Source organism: Hylobates moloch, unplaced genomic scaffold (genome assembly GCF_009828535.3).
Source record: "Hylobates moloch isolate HMO894 unplaced genomic scaffold, HMol_V3 SCAFFOLD_10, whole genome shotgun sequence".
NCBI classification, from domain to species: Eukaryota; Metazoa; Chordata; class Mammalia; order Primates; family Hylobatidae; genus Hylobates; species Hylobates moloch.
The window spans coordinates 83,556,863-83,579,334 of NW_026652285.1; the positions used below are offsets into that span (position 1 = coordinate 83,556,863).

The following is a 22,472-nucleotide window of genomic DNA, read 5'->3' on the forward strand; positions in this document are numbered from 1 at the left end:
TCTGGGAAGAAGTGAGGAGCGCCTCTGCCCGGCCGCCCCGTCTGGGAAGAAGTGAGGATCGTCTCTGCCCGGCCGCCCCGTCTGGGAAGAAGTGAGGATCGCCTCTGCCTGGCCGCCCCGTCTGGGAAGTGAGAAGCTCCTCTGCCCGGCCGCCCATTGTCTGGGATGTGAGGAGCCCCTCTGCCCCGCCACCACCCCGTCTAGGAAGTGAGGAGCATCTCCGCCCGGCCGCCCCGTCTGGGAAGTGAGGAGCGCCTCTGCCCGGCAGCCCCATCTGGGATGTGGGGAGCACCTCTGCCCGGCCGCCCCGTCTGGGAGGTCTACCACGGAGGCCAGAAGCAATGTGGGGGCTGGACGTGGTGGCTCACGCCTGTAGTCCCAGCACTCTGGGAGGCCAAGGCGGGTTGATCACTTGAGGCTAGGAGTTCGAGACCAGCCTGGCCAACATGGTGAAACATATGAAAAATACAACAGACAAACCAACCAACCAACCCAGCAACAACAAAACAGGTCTACCCTGGAGTCATACTCTAATTTTTTCTGTTTTCCTCCCTCTCTGATCCTTTATCCCACTTTCTTTTTCTTCCTCTTCCTTCTCCTTCTTCTTTGTCAAATAGAGGATTGAGTTATTATCATTGATCCATACAAAGTCCCTCTCTCATTTATTTTCTTTAATTCCCACTCCCCATTTCTATTCCCTGTCTTCCCATGTGCAACCTTCCTAATATGTTTGATATGCATCTGTTTGTATGTATTTTTAGAAAATGTTTATTGTTTCGTCTGCAAAAAAAATTAATAAAAAAAAAAGACATTGTAGAAGAGAAGGAAAAGAAAGGGACTAATTTCTATCAAAGTTTGTTTTTAAACCAAAACAAATACAAATCACTTATCCCACCCTGACTCAACAGATTATTGTATCCAACGGCACAATTTGGTACCACAAGAAAACTGGACACTGTTCCTACATAGATGGGTTCTCAGGGCCAATGGCATGGGGCAACTCCAACAGAGAAGAGCTTTACTACACTTGTTCAAAGAGGCCTGGGGCAGGGTAGGATTCGTCTGTTTAACCTTTTGGCAATTCAAAAGTGATAAGTGACAAAAAAATTTGTACCCATGAAATTAAAGCCACATCTAGGAAGCTTGCAAGCCACTGTATTTCTCTAATGTTATGTCACTGTGATTCCCAGCCTCCCCCCTCCTTCCTTATCTACCAGTACACACTTGCAGTTTTAATTCTGCAGAGTAGTTATGTTGCTATTAGTCACTAAGACTTAATTCTATTTGGGCCCCACAATAAGGTGAATTCAAGTATAAGATGATTGGTGAAGGCCGGGCACAGTGGCTCACACCTGTAATCCCAGCACTTTGGGAGGCCGAGGCGGGTGGATCACCTGAAGACAGGAGTTCAAGACCAGCCTGGCCAACACGGCAAAACCCCATCTCTACCAAAAATACAAAAATTAGCTGGGCACGGTGTTGTGCGCCTGTAATCCCAGCTACTCAGGAGGCTGAGGCACAAGAATCATTTGAATCCGAGCAGTGAGCCGAGATTGCGCCACTGCACTGTAGCCTGTGTAACAGAGCTAGACTCTGTCTCAGAAAACAAAAAAAAAAAGGTGATTGGTGATTCGTTCCCACCCTCTGCAGCAGATCCCACCCAATCATTTCATAAACCTAGCAATAATGTAATCCTTCCTTTCATTTGACTGGTTTACCATACTATATTCTCTCTGCCCTTTGACATTGGTTCTGCTTTCAAGCTATCCTGTGTTTGTGCAAACACAACAGATGAAGCTACTTTAACTGCTTTTCGGATTTATTTTCTCTTTCATAGTTTATAAATATGCTTCTTCTTAGAACAGCCACAATTCCGCTATCCTCAGAGGCATTCTACAATTCTATTTTAGATATGATTCACCTACATCTTTCCTCAGCTGATTGCTACTAATTAATCCTCGAGCTCTGCCGTTGCTTTTCTTTCATAATACTTGTGGTTTAGAGATTTCAGACAAAAAAAACACTTTAGTAAAACAAACTAAAAACTTAGGAGTAATTAACTTCATTCATATTTTGGCAAATATATAATATTCCATAAAGATACATACAGTAATTTACTTAACTATATCCCCATTATGGGAAACTGAATTTGTTTTCATATTTTAACAATGATAGAAAATGATATAATGAACAAATCTATAAAATTTTTCTAAATCTCCTTCTGCTTTTGAATAATTTCCTTAGGATAAATTCCAAGAATATTGAGATAAAAGGATAGAAATATCTTTATGATTCATTACTTATTGCAAACTGCTTTCCAAAACTTCATTTCAATTTATAATGCCAATCAACAGGGTATAAAAATAGCAGTTTTGGCCAGGCGTGGTGGCTCATGCCTGTAATCCCAGCACTTTGGGAGGCCGAGCTGCGTGGATCACCTGAGCTCAGGAGTTTGAGAGCAGCCTGGGCAACATGGTGAAATCCCGTTTCTACTAAAAATACAAAAATTAGGCCGGCGTGGTGGCCAGCACCTGTAGTCCCAGCTACTTGGGTGGCTGAGGCATGAGAATCGCTTGAACCTGGAAGGCGGAGGTTGCAGTGAGCCAAGATCGTGCCCCTGCACTCCTGCCTGGGCAACAGAGAGAGAACCTGTCTCAAAAAATAAATATATAAATAAAAATAAAAATCGCAGTTTCAATAGAAACGTAAATGGGTTTATCCACTGCTACGGTATCCCATTCATTTATTTTTCATTGACTTCATTCATTTATTTTTCATTGACTTTATTTCTTATACGGAATATTTTCTATAAGTCTATTTCCTATCTGTATCTCCTCGTGTGTGAATTAGAATCTATTCAGCAAGTCTTTTCATGAATGTAATTTTCACTGTATTAACCATAATACATACATAGTCTTTATTAAAAGTAATCTCAAGTGGTTTGAGACAGAGAAAAAAATACAAATTAGTAACAACTTGGAACTGACACTTTTCTTAACAACAATTCTTTAAGTTCATCTACCTAGCCAAAAGTCTCATTGACTGTGATGCCATTCCTAACCTATTCCAGCTATAAGCAGCATCTCCACACAGATTTTCTTCTGTCTTACACAGAATTCAACTCTTTAGCAAACTTTATTACAAACTAGGTATAATTAATAATCTCCTCTAAGTTGAATGCCTCATTACAAAAAATCCTTTTAAAAAATGTGGCAAGTAAGTTTTTAGAAATCTAGTCCTTTCAATCTTGAAAGCTTACAGGGAAGTAGTTACCTCTGTTTGCTTTTCAATTCCAGGTCTGCTGCCGTTGCCACACTGTGGCGTGTATCACTAGAGGCAATCACCAGGTGGAGAACAGCTTCGAGTTCAGGCACCTGTTCAGCTTCTATGAATTTCACGATTCCCAATTTGCACTGTAGATAAATGAAGGGAAGGAGAAAGAATGGTCAGGGGAGCAAAGGACACCCACTCAAAGTACTGCTTAACATATCAGTGTGGTCACAAGCCAAAGATGAGCAGTAACAACAGTAGCAGCTCCTACTTAGGCTTACGATGTGCCAGGGACTGTACTAAAGCATACATATTCATAATTTCACTTAATCCTCACAATCTAATAAATCAATTATTATACCCATTTTTTAGCTAAAAATACTGAAGCAAGGCTTAAAAGATTAAGACACTGGTAAACGATGAAGGCAGGATTCAAACTCAAGTCTCTCTGACTCCAAAATTATTATGATCCACAGCCTCCCTAGTGAGGTTACACAGCCTCTCTAGAGTGATGAGGTCTTGAAGTCCAAATCTGGGGCCTCCAGGTAAGAGGGTGGTACACTAGGAATATAGTGCTCCACGGCTTTTTCTGACAGTTCAAAAAAGAACTAAACAACTCACATTCCACGGAGTTTCACTCTATTGCTTACATACAAAGGATATGATTTCAAATGTTAGCTACTCAATGCAAGTGAAATTCTAATCAAACAGTTTTCAATTTAATTGACTGGCTGAAATGAAACAGACTAGAGAGATTCTGCTTAGAACTTCATGCAATATGAAGATGCTATGAATTTCACTACAAATGACTATTTAGGATAAATACACCTGAAAAAATAAAATTTCATTTTCATCTTAAAAAATCAGCCACATAATAGTTTTTACATATACTAGGATTAATAAAGTTTACAATTATTAAATGAGAAAAAAATGCAATTTAAAAAAGCATAACAGATCAAAAAAGGGCCTGCCTTCCCTCCCCTGCTCAATACAACTTACTTTTAACAACAGCTACAACAGAAAAGATTCAAACATTTGTACAGCCACAAAAAGGACACATGGAAGTCAAGTACACAAAGATATAAACTAAACAAAAAATGTGTAAAGAAAACTGAAAATGATACAGATGTCCATCAATAGGAGACTGGTTAAAAAATATCACATATAATTGTATACAAACATTAAAAAGAATTACTTTTTTAAAAATCCAAAATACTGTTCAACATAAAAAGCAAACTACAAATAATGTATTACATGACAAGTAGGAATGTATTGTTTAAAACTGTGAACACACACACATGCACAGAGCAAACTGTAGACAGATGACAAACTAGTATGAAAGGATTCCAAGTAACTTTTTTTTTTTTTTTTTTTTTGAGACAGAGTCTCCCTCTGTCGCCCAGGCTGGAGTGCAGTGGTGCATCTTGGCTCACTACAACCTCTGCCTCCTGGGTTCAAGCAATTCTTGTGCCTTGCCCTCCCCAGTAGCAGGGGCTACAGGCACACACACCACCACACCTGGCTTATTTTTGTTTTTGTTTTGTTTTCTTAGTAGAGATGGGGTTTTGCCATGTTGGTCAGGCTGGCTTTGAACTCCTGACCTCAAGCGATCTGCCCAACGTGGCCTCCCAAAGTGCTTGGATTACAGGCATGAGCCACCACACCTGGCCTTTTTTTTTTTTTTTTTTTTTTTGTATATTTTAGAAGAGACAAGGGTTTCACCATGTTAGCCAGGACGGTCTCGATCTCCTGACCTTATGATCCGCCCGCTTTAGCCTCCCAAAGTGCTGGGATTACAGGCATGAGCCACTGCGCCCGGCCTCTGTTAATTCTTTACCTTTCTTACTTACATAATAGTTTAAGGAGAAAAAAAAGATCCATAAAACATGAAGAAGGAAATCAAATCAATTATATCCCTCACTCAATAAAACATTCTATAAATTTGTGAATGGCAAGAATGCCCCACTTGCCTCTTTTTCCCTCTCCTGGGAATACTGTTTTAATCAATGGTCACTTACATTTCCCCCCCCAAAAAAAAGGATCAAATCATTTAGACTGTCATGGAGAAATAAAGGAAGGATTAGAAGACTAACCCATGTTGCTTGAATTCCAAAATAATTACATACTGATCTCATCTGTTCTTCCCTGAAGTGCCTGATGACAGACACAGTGAGGCACCTTCTCTGTAGAGCACCAGTCATTTTTAAAAGCTGCTCAGAGAACATCTGTGTCCTGTTTAAATCCAGAATAAAATTCTTAACGCCAATTTTTAAATTCCCAAGAAGTAATATAACAGGGAGTCATGCTTTTCCCCCACATTGTCACCTGTGAGGTGCTGGGGCTCCTCACTTTACATAAAATATACAGCCCTTAAAAGTTGAATAATGTAAGAAAAATTGTATTTTAACTGCACCATAAAAGCTAGATGATCATTAAACCTATAATTTAAAAATTAAAATGACAAAAGTTAAAAAATAAAAAATAAAATGACAAAAGTTAAACACATTCAATTTATGGGCGAGTTGTGTTTTATACTTGAAATATGTAAGCAATATTAGGAAAACTAAACAGCATGTCCCACTCCTCCCTGCCCCTAGGGCTTAATAAATAACTAGCATGAAAACAACACATTACATCAACTGCTTCTTTCAAACATTTCACTGGAGAGCCTGAATATACTAGAATTATGTTTTATATGATTCATGAACTTCATAGGGGCAAGTGTCCACAATCGAGTATGAGCAAGCAGTCTGTGATACCTGTTCCAATTGTTCAGGTGTCCATGGGTTATCACCAATAACTCGTTTAGCTGCATAAAAGCTCATTCCCGGAGGAGGCTGTGGGATTCCGGAACCGCCACCACTGTTTGAAGAAGAACCCTGTGCTGAAGATGAATTTTGGCGACTCTGGGATTCATTTAACACGTAACTGGAAAGGAAATAACACTTTAACCCTCTATAAAAACACAAGCATTTACATCTACATATGTATACAAAACATTCAATCATATACTGTCCTCCTACTGTACTTTACTAGAAGAATGAACACTTGAAATTAAAATTTCATCATAAAAAAAATTTTAAGGTATCTAGAAAAAGTGTATCTTCAGCAAATCAACCAGAGAGCACGCCATTTAACTTGGTTACAAGTGAACTACAACCGTTACCAACAATGAATATAAATATTTTGATCACTCTCAATCTCCTTGCTCTAATAGCTACTCCAGAATCACCACATTTTGAGTTTTGAGCTGCCAAATATGGGGAAAAGTTTGTTGACAAAGGGGACTGGGAGGAGCTATTGTACTATACCCAAAGCAGAGTATTTTTACAGTCGTTCTCATTTCTACGAAGTTGTAATTCCCCTTCAATCCACCCTGAACTGAGGTCTTTATCCCTACATTAGAAATCCCACTGAAACCTCCAAACGGCCACATAAGCACATAAGCACATATCACTTAAGCACATAAAGTCCCCAAAATGAAAAAACTCAAAAGAGCCCAAAGAAGAAAAGTTACACAAGAACTAATTTTTCCCATTACATGTTCAAAGCCCTCTGCACCACTTTGGTTAATTTATCATCCCTATTTCATTTTAGCTTCTATGGAGGAGAAATAAGATCTCCAAGAAATTCATTTTGATCCAATTAAACTGGTATTACTCATCTACAAAATGAAGTTTTTGATATAAATATTAATTCAGATCTCTTAAAATTAAAGATCTATGCTGATAAATTCCATTATCATATTGGATATTATAATAAAATATCCACTATAATAAAAGCTCAAGAAAATACTTAGAACCTGATAGGATAGTAAATTATTCCACATTACTTACATGTCACATTCATTCAATTCCTAAACTTATCTATTTTTAAAAAATCTCTTAAGGAATCACTTTAATGTTATTATATGAATGACCCAAGTTCTCATTAGTAAGAAAAATGTGAGGAATCACTGGCTTGGTTACATCATGTTCCTAAGGTAAATGTGAATTTCAAGGTTTATCTACCAAAGCCATCATCACCTGTCATTCTGGCTGCCTCCTGATTTAACAAATATAAAAAGAAGTTTTTTTATTTCTAAGTTATAGCAAGACTGGTGGCATTAAGTACATCAATCAATAAGTTAATACATCTTAATACTGCATAAAACATCCTAAGGCTGGGTGTGGTGGCTCAGGCCTATAATCCCAGCACTTTGGGAGGCCAAGGTGGGAGGATCACTTGAGTCCAGGAGTTTGGTGACCCCCATCTCTACAAAAAATACAAAAAAATTAGCTGAGCGTGGTGGTGCGTGCCTGTAGTCCCAGCTACTGAGAAGGGTGACGTGAGAGGACTGCTTCAACCCAGGAGGTCAAGGCTGCATTGAATTACCACTGCACACCAGCCTGGGCAACAGACTGAGACCCTATCTCAAACAAACAAACAAACATCATCCTAAACACAAGACAGAGGAATATAAGGAGATGTAAGATCGAGTCTCTGCCATCTGGGGTAAGCTAAGACAGTAACAACCTAACACATGTAATAGCATCTGCCATTTTATCAGATGCAAAGAAACTGCTGAGAAATAAGAAATGATAATAACAGGTGGTGAGAGTGAACATGGAGTGACTGAAGGCCCAGAAAATTGGGCTTCCAAATAGGAGGGACAGGAGGAGAACAAATGTGTTCATCATACTGCATGAACTCTCATTTCTGGATTGAGAAACAAATGATATGGAGCCCCACATGCCTAGCTTATCATGTACACATATTTTTGTCATCAGGAAAGAAACAAGATGAAAACAGCGTTTTGGAAAAATTTATCTGGCAGATGGACAAAGTAAGGAGACCAGAAGTAGATCACAATCTGGGCTCCATACCAGAGATCAAAGCTACATGAAACAGGTCTCGACTACAAGGGGCTCACCATTTACTAGGGGAGATGGAAATGTCTACAATGCAGCAAAAACACACAGTGGCCATATAGGCGGGTGTTTCGTGTTTTTATGACACAGAAAATAGTGCAATTATATCTGCCTAGGGCAAGAAATTTGTCAGAGACAAACGGAGTTGACCCTTAAGCCAGTTAGGGATGCTTTTTTCTTTTTTTCTTTTTTTTGTTTTTGAGACAGGATACTGTTCTGTCACCAGGTTGGAGTGCAGTGGCATGATCATAGCTCACTACAGCCTCAACCTCCCAGGCTCAATCAATACTCCAGCCACGGCCTCCCAAGTAGCTGGGACTACAGGTGCATGCCATGAAGCCTGGCTAATTTTTGTAGAAATAGGGTTTTGCCATGTTGTCAAGGCTGGTCTCAAACTTCTGGGCTCAAGGGATCTGTTCCGCCTCCGCCTCCCAAAGTGCTGAGATTACAGGTGTGAGCCACTGCACCTGGCCAGGATGTTGTTTTTCAAAGTGTCTTTTTGTTGTTTTCTTTCTTTCTTTTTTGAAGAAGCATTCTAGGCAGACAGAAAGGCATTCTCTTAAAAATAAACAGCAAGGACACATAAGCATGCATGAAATGCATGAGTGTATTAATGACTGGATATGAGAAACCAAGGATTTTAAGGTGTTGCCTGATGAGATCTGTGTTTTCAAAATCGGGAAAAGCATAGAGAGGGGGTGTAGAGAGATTTGAAGAAGTGGAGCCGCTGGGAAAGAATTATGACAAGAGTTGAAAAGAAGCAAAACTAGATGATAGCAGTGGGAAGAGTTCCAGACACAGCAAGGAGAAGGAAGGAGGCATTATGCAAATGATGTTGCAGCAACAAAGAAGAGAAAAGCTGGAGACAATTTATCATCGTATGGCTAGGTGGCAAAGAGAACCATCACAGCATTAATAGTAAATTTAAAAGAGAAACTTTTTTTTTTTTTAGAGAGTCTCGCTCTGTTACCCAGGCTGGTCTGAAACTCCTAGCCCCCAGTGATCCTCCCACCTTGGCCTAAGAGGAACTATTTTTATGGGGAAAGACTGATTTCATCTTAGGCAGGTAGAGTCTAAAATCGCAATGGCAACTCAGCATTTGTAAAGCCGATAAGCAGTGGAGCTGAAGTTTAGAAGAGGTTTAGAAGAAAAAAATCTTTGTAAACGTAAATGGATGTTGAGATGCATTCATTTACTAATGAGAGTTTAATCATTTAAAATAGTACTTAACTCCCTGCAGTAAAAGCAGTCAAGAACAAGGTTGCTTTGTTTTTATTTTTTAACTCACCCATAAGGCATCAGAAGGACATCTAGCATGAAGTCCAAAAGCAGCTGCACAGTCTTTGGTTTCTCAGCAAGATTAAACGGAGAAGCTGATTTTGATGATTCAACAGGGTATTTCATGTGAAAAAGGGTTGGTATTAAAAGATGCATTAAGCTGAAAAAACAATTACATTTATTGCAACTACTTAAAAAATGAGATTTTTATACATGCAAAACACAGACAAAATAAAAATCACATAACAAAAACTGGCAGTTTTAAGCAAGAGACATTCCTTTTCAACACCACTAATTTACAAAGTCCTAATCTAGGGACTGGCCTAGAATTCTTTTTTATTGAAAGCTCAGTATATTGAGTGATGATTAGCATTTAGCCAATCTGGCTCATGACTGAAATTATCCGAAAAAAATACATCAAATGGGCTCAGTGTTAATATCTGAAGTTTCCACAAGAGATTTTATATGAACTCTTAAGTAAAGTTCAACTTACTTGCCTTTTCAAAAAGAATTACTTTCCAGGCCGGGCGCGGTGGCTCATGCCTGTAATCCCAGCACTTTGGCAGGCCGAGACGGGCGGATCACGAGGTCAGGAGATCGAGACCACGGTGAAACCCCATCTCTACTAAAAATACAAAAAATCAGCCAGGCATGGTGGCAGGCACCTGTAGTCCCAGCTACTTGGGAGGCTGAGGCAGGTGAATGGAGTGAACCCGGCAGGCGGAGCTTGCAGTGAGCCGAGATCGTGCCACTGCACTCCAGCCTGGGTGACAGAGTGAAACTCCGTCTCAAAAAAAAAAAATAAAAAATAAAAATAAAAATAAAAGAATTATTTTCAGTCAGGCACAGTGGCTCACGCCTGTAACCCCAGCACTTTGGGAGGCCAAGGTGGGCAGATCATCTGAGGTCAGGAGTTCGAGACCAGCCTGGCCAACACGGTAAAACCCCATCTCTTCTAAAAATACAAAAAAGTTTGCCGGCCATGGTGGCAGGCATCTGTAATCTCAGCTACTCAGGAGGCTAAGGCAGGAGAATCACTTCAACTCGGGAGGCAGAGGTTGCAGTGAGCTAAGATTGCGCCATTGCACTCCAGCCTCGGCAACAGAGTAAGACTCCATCTCAAAAAAAAAAAAAAATTACTTTCCCACAACTAAAGTTACTCTAAAAATTAAAAATCAATCATATTAATATTTTGAATACAACATTAAAATTTCCACTGCATGAATTTAAGTAACAGGCCTCAGTAATTCCTTTCATTAACACCTTTTGATACTCTTAAAACATCTGAAAATAATTTCAAACAGTGCTTGTAATGTCTATTAATTTTACTTGTAAACTTCTTCTGTATTACAGTATTTCTTTAAAAATGAATATGCTCTAAAAGGTGAACTGAAAACATGATTTAACTCCATCTTTCCTCTACACTTCTGCACTCTTTAACATGATTCTCACTATGACAGAGCTACAACAAAGAACTTTTGCCTAAGCCTAGAAACAAATAATGCTATCTAAAACCCTTTTCACCTCACCAGTTCCTAAAATAATACAAACGAGTGCTCTGTTCCTTAAGAAAACCACTGTGAAACTGTATCTTCCAAGATAGAAATGTTTTGATGCAAAGGATTTTTAATTCTAATTTTTGCAATCACGTAAAATTAACTGCTTCAAGATAACTAGCCAAAAAAATGCATAGACTTAGATAAATGTTAGTTCTGCACATTTTTCAATGTTCACATCAAGAAATTTTATGATAGTATTAACAAAACAGTAACTTTGAGGTACCACGGAAAATTCTATTATTTGTCAGCTAAAACAGCTCAAGACCTCCCCATTTGCTCAAGTAAAACCAAGTATGTGAACTAATATTTGAAAGGCAGTTGTTGACTCCTGTAGGAGGGAAATTAGATAATTGAGGAAACCATACCTATCCTGCTGTGGCTGAGGCTTCCCTTCCATGGCAGTAAGAAGCGTAGGGGCCAGTTCACATTGTTTTTCCACTGGTAGGCGAGGATAGCCCATTTTAACATAAATTATAGTAAAATTCTGATGCAATAAGAGAAAAGTGAGTGAGTGTGAAGGAAATACTCTATGATTTCAATGAAAATATATGATTGATAACTTAAGAGAGTTATGGTTACAACAAAGACATTGTAAATGTGACTCATCCTCTCTCCACATGTTTATTGCACCTTTACCAACTATTGTATCTCAGAGGAAGAATTCCAGTCCAACTTATTCAAAATGCTTGCTTTAAAGTAGGCCTAATGTGAGGTAGCATGGACTAATCTAAAGCATTCATATATGCAATTCCTTATCGTGGAGAAGAAAAAAATAATCATTCAACCTATTTACACCTACACACTACATATTAGCATCAGATCTCCCAGCCTGTTGCATTAATCCTTACAAGCTAGGAGGAGATCAGGTGTTGACAAATCCTAGGCTGCCATTTCCCACCGGTCAAAACAAACTTAGTATACTGCAGAACTCTGTGGTTCCTCACTCCAGTAACTCACCAATGCATGATGAACCAAAGGCAACTGAGTGCTGTGTGTTTGTGCAAGGCTGAGCATCCCAAATTTGAAAATCTGAAATTCGAAATGCTACAAAATCTGAAACTTTATGAGTGCCAACAAGACACACAAAGGAAATGCTCCTTGGGGCATTGCAGATTTTGGATTTGGGATGCTAAATCAGGTAAGTATAACGCAAATATTCCAAAATCCAAAACACTTTTGGTCCCAAGCAATTCAGATAATGGATACTCAACCTGTATCACTATAATCCGTGTAAATGCGGGATTTTAAGCAAACCCATAAATACATATTGGATTTACAGATAAGATTAAGATTTGCTCTTCTGAAGCTTTTTTATTTTTTTTCCCCCAAGACGGAGTCTCGCTCTATCACCCAGGCTAGAGTGCAAGGGCGCAATCTCGGCTCACTCCAACCTCCACCTCTGAGGTTCAAGTGATTCCCCTGCCTCAGCCTCCCAAGTAGCTGGGACTACAGGCATGCGCCACCACGCCCGGCTAATTTTTGTATTTTTACTAGAGATGGGGCTTCACTATGTTGGCCAGGCTGGTCTTGAACTCCTGACCTCATGATCAGCCCGCCTCAACCTCCCAAAGTGCTGGGATTACAGGCATAAGCCAACATGCCTGGCCTCTGAAGAATTCTTTACTAAAGTAAATGGGCTTCATAAGATTACTTCTTTAAATAAATTATATTTGGCATTTTTATTGGCACACAGTGTTCCTATTTGCTTAAAGAAAGGAAATGTGTAATTGAGCCAAATATCCAGAACAGGCACAGACAAAATGACGTCTGGACCAGTAACAAGCTCCAAAAGGTTTGTGACTCCAGATGTTAGATAAGATTCAATCGATTCTGCCTCAATGATAGCAACAAGGACCAGAAAAAACACATCACCTGCCATCGCACAGCATCAACATTTTTTACATTTAATTTTTATGAAGACAACAATTTAAAGGGAGTGTTTCTTACCAGACTCAGATTTACTCCACTTTATAAAAAAGATATCTTTCTGAATATACACATCAAAAACACAAAAGATTTTTTTAATTCACTTTCATGTATCTTCTTGCCATTTTACTCATTTTTTTCTTCCATTATGCTTTATTTGTGCCCAAGCCATATAACATTTCCCTCTATTCAGACCCATCTCATATAGTCTCTTACCAAAAATCAAATCATTCTTTTATATAACAACATACCTGACAAATCATTTCACCAACATTCCTTTGCCCAATGTAAACAGCCATTCATCACCCTGCTACTGTAAAGTAGCATTTCCTCTGGATTGTTACTCAGTGGAAAAACAGTGTGTCATTAAAAAAAAAAAAAAAAAAAAAAAAACTCATGTTTCATTTAGAAGTGGTCTAAGGTGAAATTCTAAGCTTGCCAATATGTTGATGACATCTGATAAATGTTAGGAAAGAAAATTTACTATAAGTCAGATAATATTCCAATACAACACTCACTGTGACAAAGGAAACTGCAGCAGGGTCCTGGTACTGAACCAACAGTGTCTCTACTGGAAGTTGTATTTTGGGGCGGCTTTTTATACGTTTATTCAGATGGACCAGCAGTTCCATTACCTAAAATACAGAGAGATGGGAACTGAAGTTATTGATCATATCTTAAATATCACTCACCTTAAAATTCATTTCTCAGATGTTATCTATGTTAGTGAATAGTAGCTACTTTGTTCTTTTAAAGGGTGTAAATTTTACATCCCAGAAAGGGAGTATACACTATATGAGTCTTGTTCAAAAATACTGTCTCCCAAAAATCTATGCACTAGTGAATTTCTTTTTTTCTTTCCCAAGACAGAGTCTTGCTCTGTCGTGCAGGCTGGAGTGCAGTGGCACAATCTTGGCTCACTGCAACCTCCGCCTCCCCAGTTCAAGCAATTCTTCTGCCTCAGCCACCCAAATAGCTGGGACTACAGGCGCGTGCCAGCATCCCCAGCTAATTTTTGTATTTTTCCACCATGTTGGCCAGGCTGGTCTCGAACTCCTGACTTCATGATCTGTCCGCCTCTGCCTCCCAAAGTGCTGGGATTACAGGCGTAAGCCACTGCGCCTGGTTTTTTTTTTTTTTTTTTTTTTTTGACACGGAGTCTCGCTCTGTTGCCCAGGCTAGAGTGTAGTGGTGCGATCTCAGCTCACTGCAACCTCCGCATTCTGAGTTCAAGCAATTCTCCTGCCTCAGCCTCCCGAGTAGCTGGGATTACAGGTACCCACCATCATGCCTGGCTAATTTTTGTATTCTAGTAAAGACGGAGTTTCATCATGTTGTCAAGGCTGGTCTCAAACTTCTGATTTCAAGCAATCCGCCCACCTCGGCCTCCCAAAGTGCTGGGATTACAGGTATGAGCCACCACGCCTGGCCAAGTGAATTTATTTTTACAATGTCCTTTAGTTAAACAAAGTTGAGATCCAAGTTGGGCCTAGACTGAAGCATGTTCCCCAAGAAGAACGGATTATTGCAACACACCATGAATACTATGAAAAGAGAGAAATACAAGATACAGTAGGTTTCCAGAAGACAAAAGTATCTGCTACATCAAGAAAGACTTCAAGGAGGAAGTGACAGCAACACTGAGTCCTGAAGATTTAATGAGTTCCAAGCAGAGTATCAGTTATAAGAAGGTATGGGGCATACTGCATCTGACTGAAGCCCAGAACGATAAGAGTTCATAAAAGCAGGGTCTGGATTACAAAAGGATTCTGGCAAAATGCTGGGGCATTTTTATTTTTGTCTGGGAGTTGTTTTTTGTTTGTTTTTATTATACTTTAAGTTTTAGGGTACATGTGCACAACGTGCAGGTTTTCACATAGGTATACGTGTGCCATGTTGGTTTGCTGCACCCAACAATTCGTCATTTACATTAGGTATTTCTCCTAATGGTATCCCTCCCCCAGGCCCCCACCCCCCGACAGGCCCCAGTGTGTGATGTTCCCTGCCCTGTGTCCACATGTTCTCATTGTTCAACTCCCACCTATGAGTGAGAAGATGTGGTGTTTGGTTTTCTGTCCTTGTGATAGTTTGCTGAGAATGATGGTTTCCAGTTTCATCCATGTCCCTGCAAAGGACATGAACTCATCCTTTTTTATGGCTGCATAGTATTCCATGGTGCATATGTGCCACATTTTCTTAATCCAGTCTGTCATTGATGGACATTTGGGTTGGTTCCAAGTCTTTGCTATTGTGAATAGTGTGAGGCATTTTTATTGTATTCTGAGTATCATCTGATACTATCAAATAATTTGTAAGAAATAACAAGCTTCCTCTCCTTTAAGTGGGAAAAGAGAGCAAAATAGGAATTGACAAGTCAACAGTTTGCGTGGATAGAAAGGGATGTACAGAGGCTCATGTCAAATGGCCTCAATTATACTACAATAAAAAGATTATCTGCCCACGGAAAAGAAATCGAGCATTGAGAAGATTTTTAGAAGGCCTTGCCTAAGAAAGACTCAAGAGTTTAAGATAATTATTCTGCAGGGCCAGGTTTACACTATTCTCCCTCATTTCTGAAATTTGTGCTCTAGCCTCAAAGCATGCACAAGGAAAGCTGTAGAGATGTTTGACACTGACAGCAAAAAATTCCAAGAGATCTAGAGCAATAATGAAATAGGTGAATTACGTTTAAGAATAAAAACAACTCTGTAATCAATGTTTCTTGAATGAATGATAAAATAGTAATAATAAAATAGCTAATATTTATCACAGTTTCTATGCACTCTTCCCCCAGGCACTCCTTATCTAATATGATTCTCATGACAACCAGTGAGGTGGTGTCATTCCCATTTTACAGATGAGGAAGCAGAGGCCCCAAGTAAAGTAACTTGTCCAAGGATACTGGGCCAGCAAATAGCAAAGTCAAAATATGACTCCAGAGCCCATTTTTTTTAACCTTTTCAAACACTGATATTTGAACTCACATCAGCAAAAGTGTTTGTCAGTGACACATGATACCTTCTAAGAAGCTGGAAACTTGCATTGTCATCCATACTTCATCCGAACTTCCTACCTGTCCTGGATCTGTGACACCACTAGGCGACAAGAGAAAACAGGACAACTAGTCTAAAGGAAAGAGCCCTCTTCTGACGTTCTAATCTAGGCCGATTCCTAGAGAGACTCTATAGAAAATTATTATCGATGGAGACAGAGAATCTTGCCCACAACTGCATGCTTTCTTTAAATAATAAATTTATTTTGATTTTTTTTTTCCAAGACAGGGTCTCACTCTGTCAGTCAGGGTGGAGTTCAGTGGCATTATCATAGCCAACTGCAGCCTCGAACTCCTAGTCTCAAGCAATCTTCCTATCTTAGCCATTGCAGTAGCTGGGACTACAAGCACATGCTACCATGCATGGTTTTTTTCTTTCTTTTTGGTAGAAATGAGATCTTGCTATGTTGCCTAGGCTGGTCTCAAAAGATCTTCCAAGCTCAGCCTCCCAGAGTGCTGGGATTACAGGCATGAGCTACTGCACTTGGCCTATTTTGAATTTTAAATGGATTAATTACTTAATTTTCTACTAGCATTATTTTCACGTTAAATATTGGCAAATTTCCTAAATATGGTTATATCTTGTCTGGAATCCTCCATAAACCAAGAAAGATTTAAAAATCACTTGTGGAATTCAGATAACATTTCAAAGGCTACTGTAAAGATTAAATGAGAAGTCAAAGAGTCTAGCACAATGCTTAATATATAACAGGCTATTTTAGCTGTTTGATTCCACTTCCCCTATTCCAAAAGTTTTCCAACTTAACCAATTTGACATGCACAAATAAAAATGCTATTTTATTAGCATAAATTAAATATATTAAATATATTAAATTCAAAATGATTAGATTTATCCTTATTACTTTATTCTGTTTTATTGCTTTTTAAAGTTATAATAGAAAGATACATTTATTATAATAAATCAAGTGGAAAATCTTAAGCATCCCTTTTCCCTTGTCCTTTCACAGCCCCTTGAAGACACCGGTGTTGACAGTTTGATAACATGAAAGTGAGAGAAGGAAAGAAAGGGAGAGAGGGAAAGTACAAATAGACCAAGTGATAAAACAGGTTAATAATCACGTATATTTCAAAATAGCTAGAAGATCTAAAATGTTCCCAGCCCAAAGGAACAATAAAGAATTAGGTGATGAGTATCCTAAGTACTAAATTATTTGATTACATATTACATACATGTATCAAAATATCACATGTATCCCCATAAATATGGTATAATTATGTATCAGTAAAAATTTTTCTTAAAAATTTAAAAATAGGTTAATAATCACAATAACTGATGTAAATGCCCTCAACTCAAACCTCAAAAATATGTGACATTTCCATTGTACTAAGAGATACAGCCAAAGTAAATAAGATTAAAATTGCAGGCTGGGGCAAATATTTTATCAAGCAGACATAAGGAAAACAATGGTTAACAATACTAATTTTGGATAAAACAGGTTTTGGAGAAAAAAACCTTAAATGGAATTAAAAAGATAAAAAATATATATAAAATACTATAATTATTAATAAAGACAAGATGTTAAACTTGTACATCAAAATGCAGCAAGCCAAGATTATTAAAACTGAAAGAAAAATCATAAAAACTGTAACAGCAGTAGGACATTATACTTCAGTACTACCAACTTATAACAGGACTGGAAGACAGGTTCAAGACATGAATGCATAATGTTACTACTGAATGGCCTTAGCGCATGCTGAGCTCCATATTCCACAAACAGGAAGTACTCTTTTTATCTTCTGAAAGGCTTTTCTTACAAACATTAGAATACACTTTGAAGGACTGTAACATTTGCACACTATGGTCTCTGACCAGAATGCAATAAAACCAGGCAAATTTTATATCAAATATTTTGAAACTAAAAACAACACTCTTATAAATAAGTCAAAGATAAAATGACCAAACTGCACATCAATATAACTATTATATATAACTAAAATAGTCATCAAAGAGAAATTAATAAACTGAGGTCATTTTGGGTTCTTTTTTTTTTTTTTAACATATTATAATTAAAGAATAAAGCATTTAACTTGATGGCCAAGCTTATATTTTGAAGTTTAAAAGCCCTGGGTTCAAATCCTGGCCCGACCATTTGTTATCTGACCTTAAACAAGTTCATTAATCATTCCAAGCCTCAGTTTCATCTGTAAAATGGGGATGCCTACCTCACATAATCTCGTGAGGATGTAAGTCCTTAGCACTTTCCTTGACACATAAGAACCACTGCCAGGTTATTATATAAATTAAAACTTTACACAAGAAAAACATATCTAAAAAAAGAAATAATTTAAATAAAAATAGAAAAAATACAGTTAAAAAGGGAACATTAATCTAAAAGCTGAGTTTCCTTTTAAAATGGCCCATTAAAAGGTTAAAACTTTGGTAGTAATAAAATCAGAAACAAGAATAGAATTTCCCATTTGAAATAATGATAACAGAATATTAAGAATAGTATGAAATTATGTGAGATACGCTCATCTGCTTCAGTAAACATTTAAAATCTATACGTATTCCATAACATCATGTTGTAAACCTCAAATATACATAATAAAATTTATTTTTTTAAAAAAGAATAATAGTATGACAGAAGTGAATGACACACAACGGAACGTTTAAAGTAGATGGACAGAGATGAATGACTTTCTATAAAAAGATAAAATACAAAGAAACAAAAAAAAAAAAATCTAAGATAAGTAAATGAGTTAAAAACTACTGACGACACTAAGCCTGGACTAATGCAAAAGTTCCCTGTTTGCTCTCCAGGTCTCCACTCTTGGCCTCTACTCCAAGTCTTTCTCCAGCCAACAGCTAGAGTGATGGTGGCACTACCATCAATACCCTTTCAATCAGTGCCCCTGGAATACCTCTTTCCTCCTATCAGGCTTCCTCTCATGCACTGGGGACATCACTGTGGCCTTCTCCAATTTCCTGAAGGCATCACACTCTGTCCCAGCTCAGAACACCTGCACAGGGCCTATCTTTAATGGCCTCCCCCATCTCTTGGCCTGGTTACTGCCTGCATGCCACAGAGGCCTCCCCTTATAACCCACACTTAGCCTAAATTATGTCCCAAATATATTCTTTCATAAAATCCTTTCCTTTTCCATCTTGGCATGCATCACAAATTATAACTATGTACTATTTGCCTGACTGTTTCATACTGATTTCCCCAACTAGGTGTTGTCATCATTCATCACCATATTCCCAAGACCTGGCATATAGAAGGCACTCAGTAAATATTTGCTAAATAACAGAACTGATAAGGCTAAGAAAGTAAACAGAAATCAACTCATGAAAGGCCTTTTAGACCTTGCTATCCTAATGGTAAGAGAAGGCCACAGAAGGGTTTTAAATAGAAGAGTGACATAATCAAATGCACATCTATCTCAGCAAAGAAGGATTAACTGCAGACATGCCAAATATATGACAAGAATGCCCATTCCCTCCTGTAAAGAGACATAAACATAAAAGACATTCCTAAAGATACTCTTTCTGCACTGAACCCAAATCAGACCTTGGAATCCCTCTCAGGACAGACCTCCAGGAAGTCACTGCCAATTACAGTGGCCCAAGGAATAAAACCTGACCATAGCTCAAAGACTGGATGACCTATTATAAATATACTGGAAGACTAATGAAATATTCTACAAATCAAGGGGAAAATGTTCCATGTAGAACAGTTTCGTTAAGAAATGAAAATACTGGACAGGCACAGTGAATCATGCTTGTAATCCCAGCACTTTGGGAGGCCAAGGCATGTGGACTGCTTGAGCTCAGGAGTTCAAGACCAGCCTGATCAACAAAGTGAAACCCTGTCTCTACAAAAAATTTAAACATTAGCCAGGCATGGTGGTCTGCACCTGTAGTCCCAGCTACTTGGGAGGGTGAGGTAGGAGGGCCTAAGCCCAGAAGATCAAGGCTGCTGTGAGCTGTGATTGTGCCACTGCACTCCAGCCTGGGTGACAGAGTGATATCCTATCTCAAAAAAAAAAAAAAAAAAAAAAAGAAAGAAAGAAAATCAAAATCTGATGTGACAGTTATCCAACTTTTTGTGAGAGTACTTTGCAGAATCCTGAAACAGGAGCTATACAATATTTTGCTTAAATTTTTATTTTGCTTACTTTTAGTTAAGGTTATAATCATTGTCAACAATTAACTAAAGAATAGTTTTGCCCCATTACCACATGCCTTTCATATTGGAATCAATGGCATGGATTTCAGATGTCTCCATACATTCCAGGGTAATTATCTCAATTATATTATCTGACACTGATGCCAAGTAGACAGTTGGTGCTAAATGCAGCTGTGCTAAGGATACAAAAGCTACTTTTAAATCATAAAGGCTGGTTCTAGACTTACTCTCCATTTTGAAAGGCCATAATTAAGATCACAAACCTAGAATTCAATAATGGGAACAGAAAACTCACTTGATAATGTATATTCATTTATTCATCATTTAATTCCCCCAGCTGTCCCAACATGCTTACCTTTTTACGTACTCCTTCTTGGGTGCTAGACAGTTTGAGCAAAACAGGAGGAAGGAATTTAGATATAATATTCTGTAATTGTTCATCTGTTTCAGCATGGCCAAGTCGTAAAAAGACCCGTTCAAGCTGATCTATAACATAAAAAGAAAAAAAAGAGAGAACTTAGCAAGCCAAACACAACCAAGACCAATTATTTTTATAGCCTATTCCTTTTTCCTGTACTGCAATCCTTCAGTCAGGACTTTAACCATACATAGCCCTGTACAGATATTTTGACACAGCAACAAAACACCACCAAAAAGGTTAATTGTTCTATCCTGGTCTACCCTTTAGAATGGAAGAAAACAAAACCAAGAACAAAAAAATTCTCTCCCACATGCAACGTTATTCAGTTTTAACTGGATACTGGAAAGGATACAATATTTCTGAAGGCATCTTCTGGAACCAGTTAGTAGAGCGAGGCAGCAAAACTTTAATCAGATACCATCAGTTATTAGGGACAATATATCTATCACTGGTGACATCATCTTACTGATGAAGTTTCTCCAAAGACAGGATCACTGCCCATTACTGTGTTAGGGTTACCTAGTTCGAAAGAAACAGCCAAGTTTCCCCAAGAAAGCCACTATGAGAGACATATGTTAAGTAACACCATGGCGATACTCTCAGCAAAACCCAGACTGTGATAAACTTGAGACAAGGCAACTTCTTCAACCAGTACACTGCAGTGGCAAGCGGGAAGATGGGGATGAAAGGGGAGCCTAGGCAAACAACTAGATATTTGATTTTAAGGAATTACTGTTAAAACTGTTTTAGGTACTATAATGGTATTGTGGTTTGGTTTGTTTTTTAAAGGTCCCTACAAAAATTGTCAATGGGAATTACGGAGTTTTATAAAGAGCTAAAAATGTTCTATATTTCAATCTGTATGATTACAGAGATAAATACATTTATAAAAATTCATCAAACTCTACACTTTCATACCTTCTACTGTATCTACTATACTTCAATTTAAAATATATATTTAAAGGAGTCATTTTTTTACACATAAAGATGGAAACATTTGCAGGTGAAATAACAGCTAGTAGAATTTTCTTTAAATAATGAGGAGACACTGGGGAGGGGTTATATAAGTAAAACCAAGATTGCCACTAACTGATAATTATTCAAGCTTCATAACAGATACTGAGAATTACTATTGTGTTTGCCAGAAATTTTCCACAATAATTTTCTAAAGGAAGATAGATTAGATATAGATTGCTCAATAGATGGATCAATGACAGAGATGTAGATAGATACGTGGATAGACAGACAGATCAACAGATCGATCGATCAGTCCTGAGAGAGGCAGAAGCAATGACATCCTAGTAGCAACAAGCATACCTAACACCCAGAATTGATCTTGTTTTTCAATACCACTCCCCAGTAAAAGGAACCAAGCTCCTTGGAAAAAGGTCTGAGTCTAGGGATTGGGGCAGGTCAAAAACAAGATGAGCCTGAAGCATCTTGTAGTGCCTAAAAGGAAATGGAACATGGGGTCGGGCACAGTGGCTCACGCCTATAATCCCAACACTTTCAGAGGCCAAGGAAGGAGGATTGCTTGAGGCCAGGAGTTCAAGACCAGCCTGATCAACACAGAGACACCCCCACCTCTACAAAAAAAAAGAAAAAATTAGCCAGGCTTGGTGGCGAGTGCCTATAGTCCCGGTTACTCCAGAGGCTGAGGTAGGAGAATTGCTTGGGCCTGGGAGGTTGAGGCTGCAGTGAGCCATGATGGTGCCACTGCACTCCAGCCTGGGTGACACAGTAAGACCCTGTCTCAAAAATAAAGAAATGGAACATGGAACAAGTCAAAGGGATACAGGGACCAATCTGAAAAAACTAATGGCCCAAGCCATGACAATAGAAGGAACAAAATAAATAACAGCATTGGATTATAAGCCAAAATGTAAATCTACATGAGTCCATACT

At 38.4% G+C, this 22,472-nt stretch overlaps 1 protein-coding gene across 4 annotated transcripts in view; it reads right to left on the minus strand.

The window, feature by feature from the left end:
- The window catches only part of ECPAS (Ecm29 proteasome adaptor and scaffold), a 127,781-nt gene that overhangs the window by 72,868 nt on the left and 32,441 nt on the right, over window positions 1–22,472 (minus strand). For all 4 annotated transcript variants that reach the window (XM_032164862.2, XM_032164861.2, XM_032164859.2 and 1 more), the window contains 6 exons: window positions 20,502–20,632; window positions 13,462–13,578; window positions 11,383–11,501; window positions 9,469–9,618; window positions 6,030–6,198; window positions 3,274–3,413 (listed from right to left, as the gene is read on the minus strand). In XM_032164862.2, coding sequence (XP_032020753.1) covers window positions 3,274–3,413; window positions 6,030–6,198; window positions 9,469–9,618; window positions 11,383–11,501; window positions 13,462–13,578; window positions 20,502–20,632 — 826 coding nt within the window. The remainder of the gene's footprint in view (window positions 1–3,273; window positions 3,414–6,029; window positions 6,199–9,468; window positions 9,619–11,382; window positions 11,502–13,461; window positions 13,579–20,501; window positions 20,633–22,472) is intronic.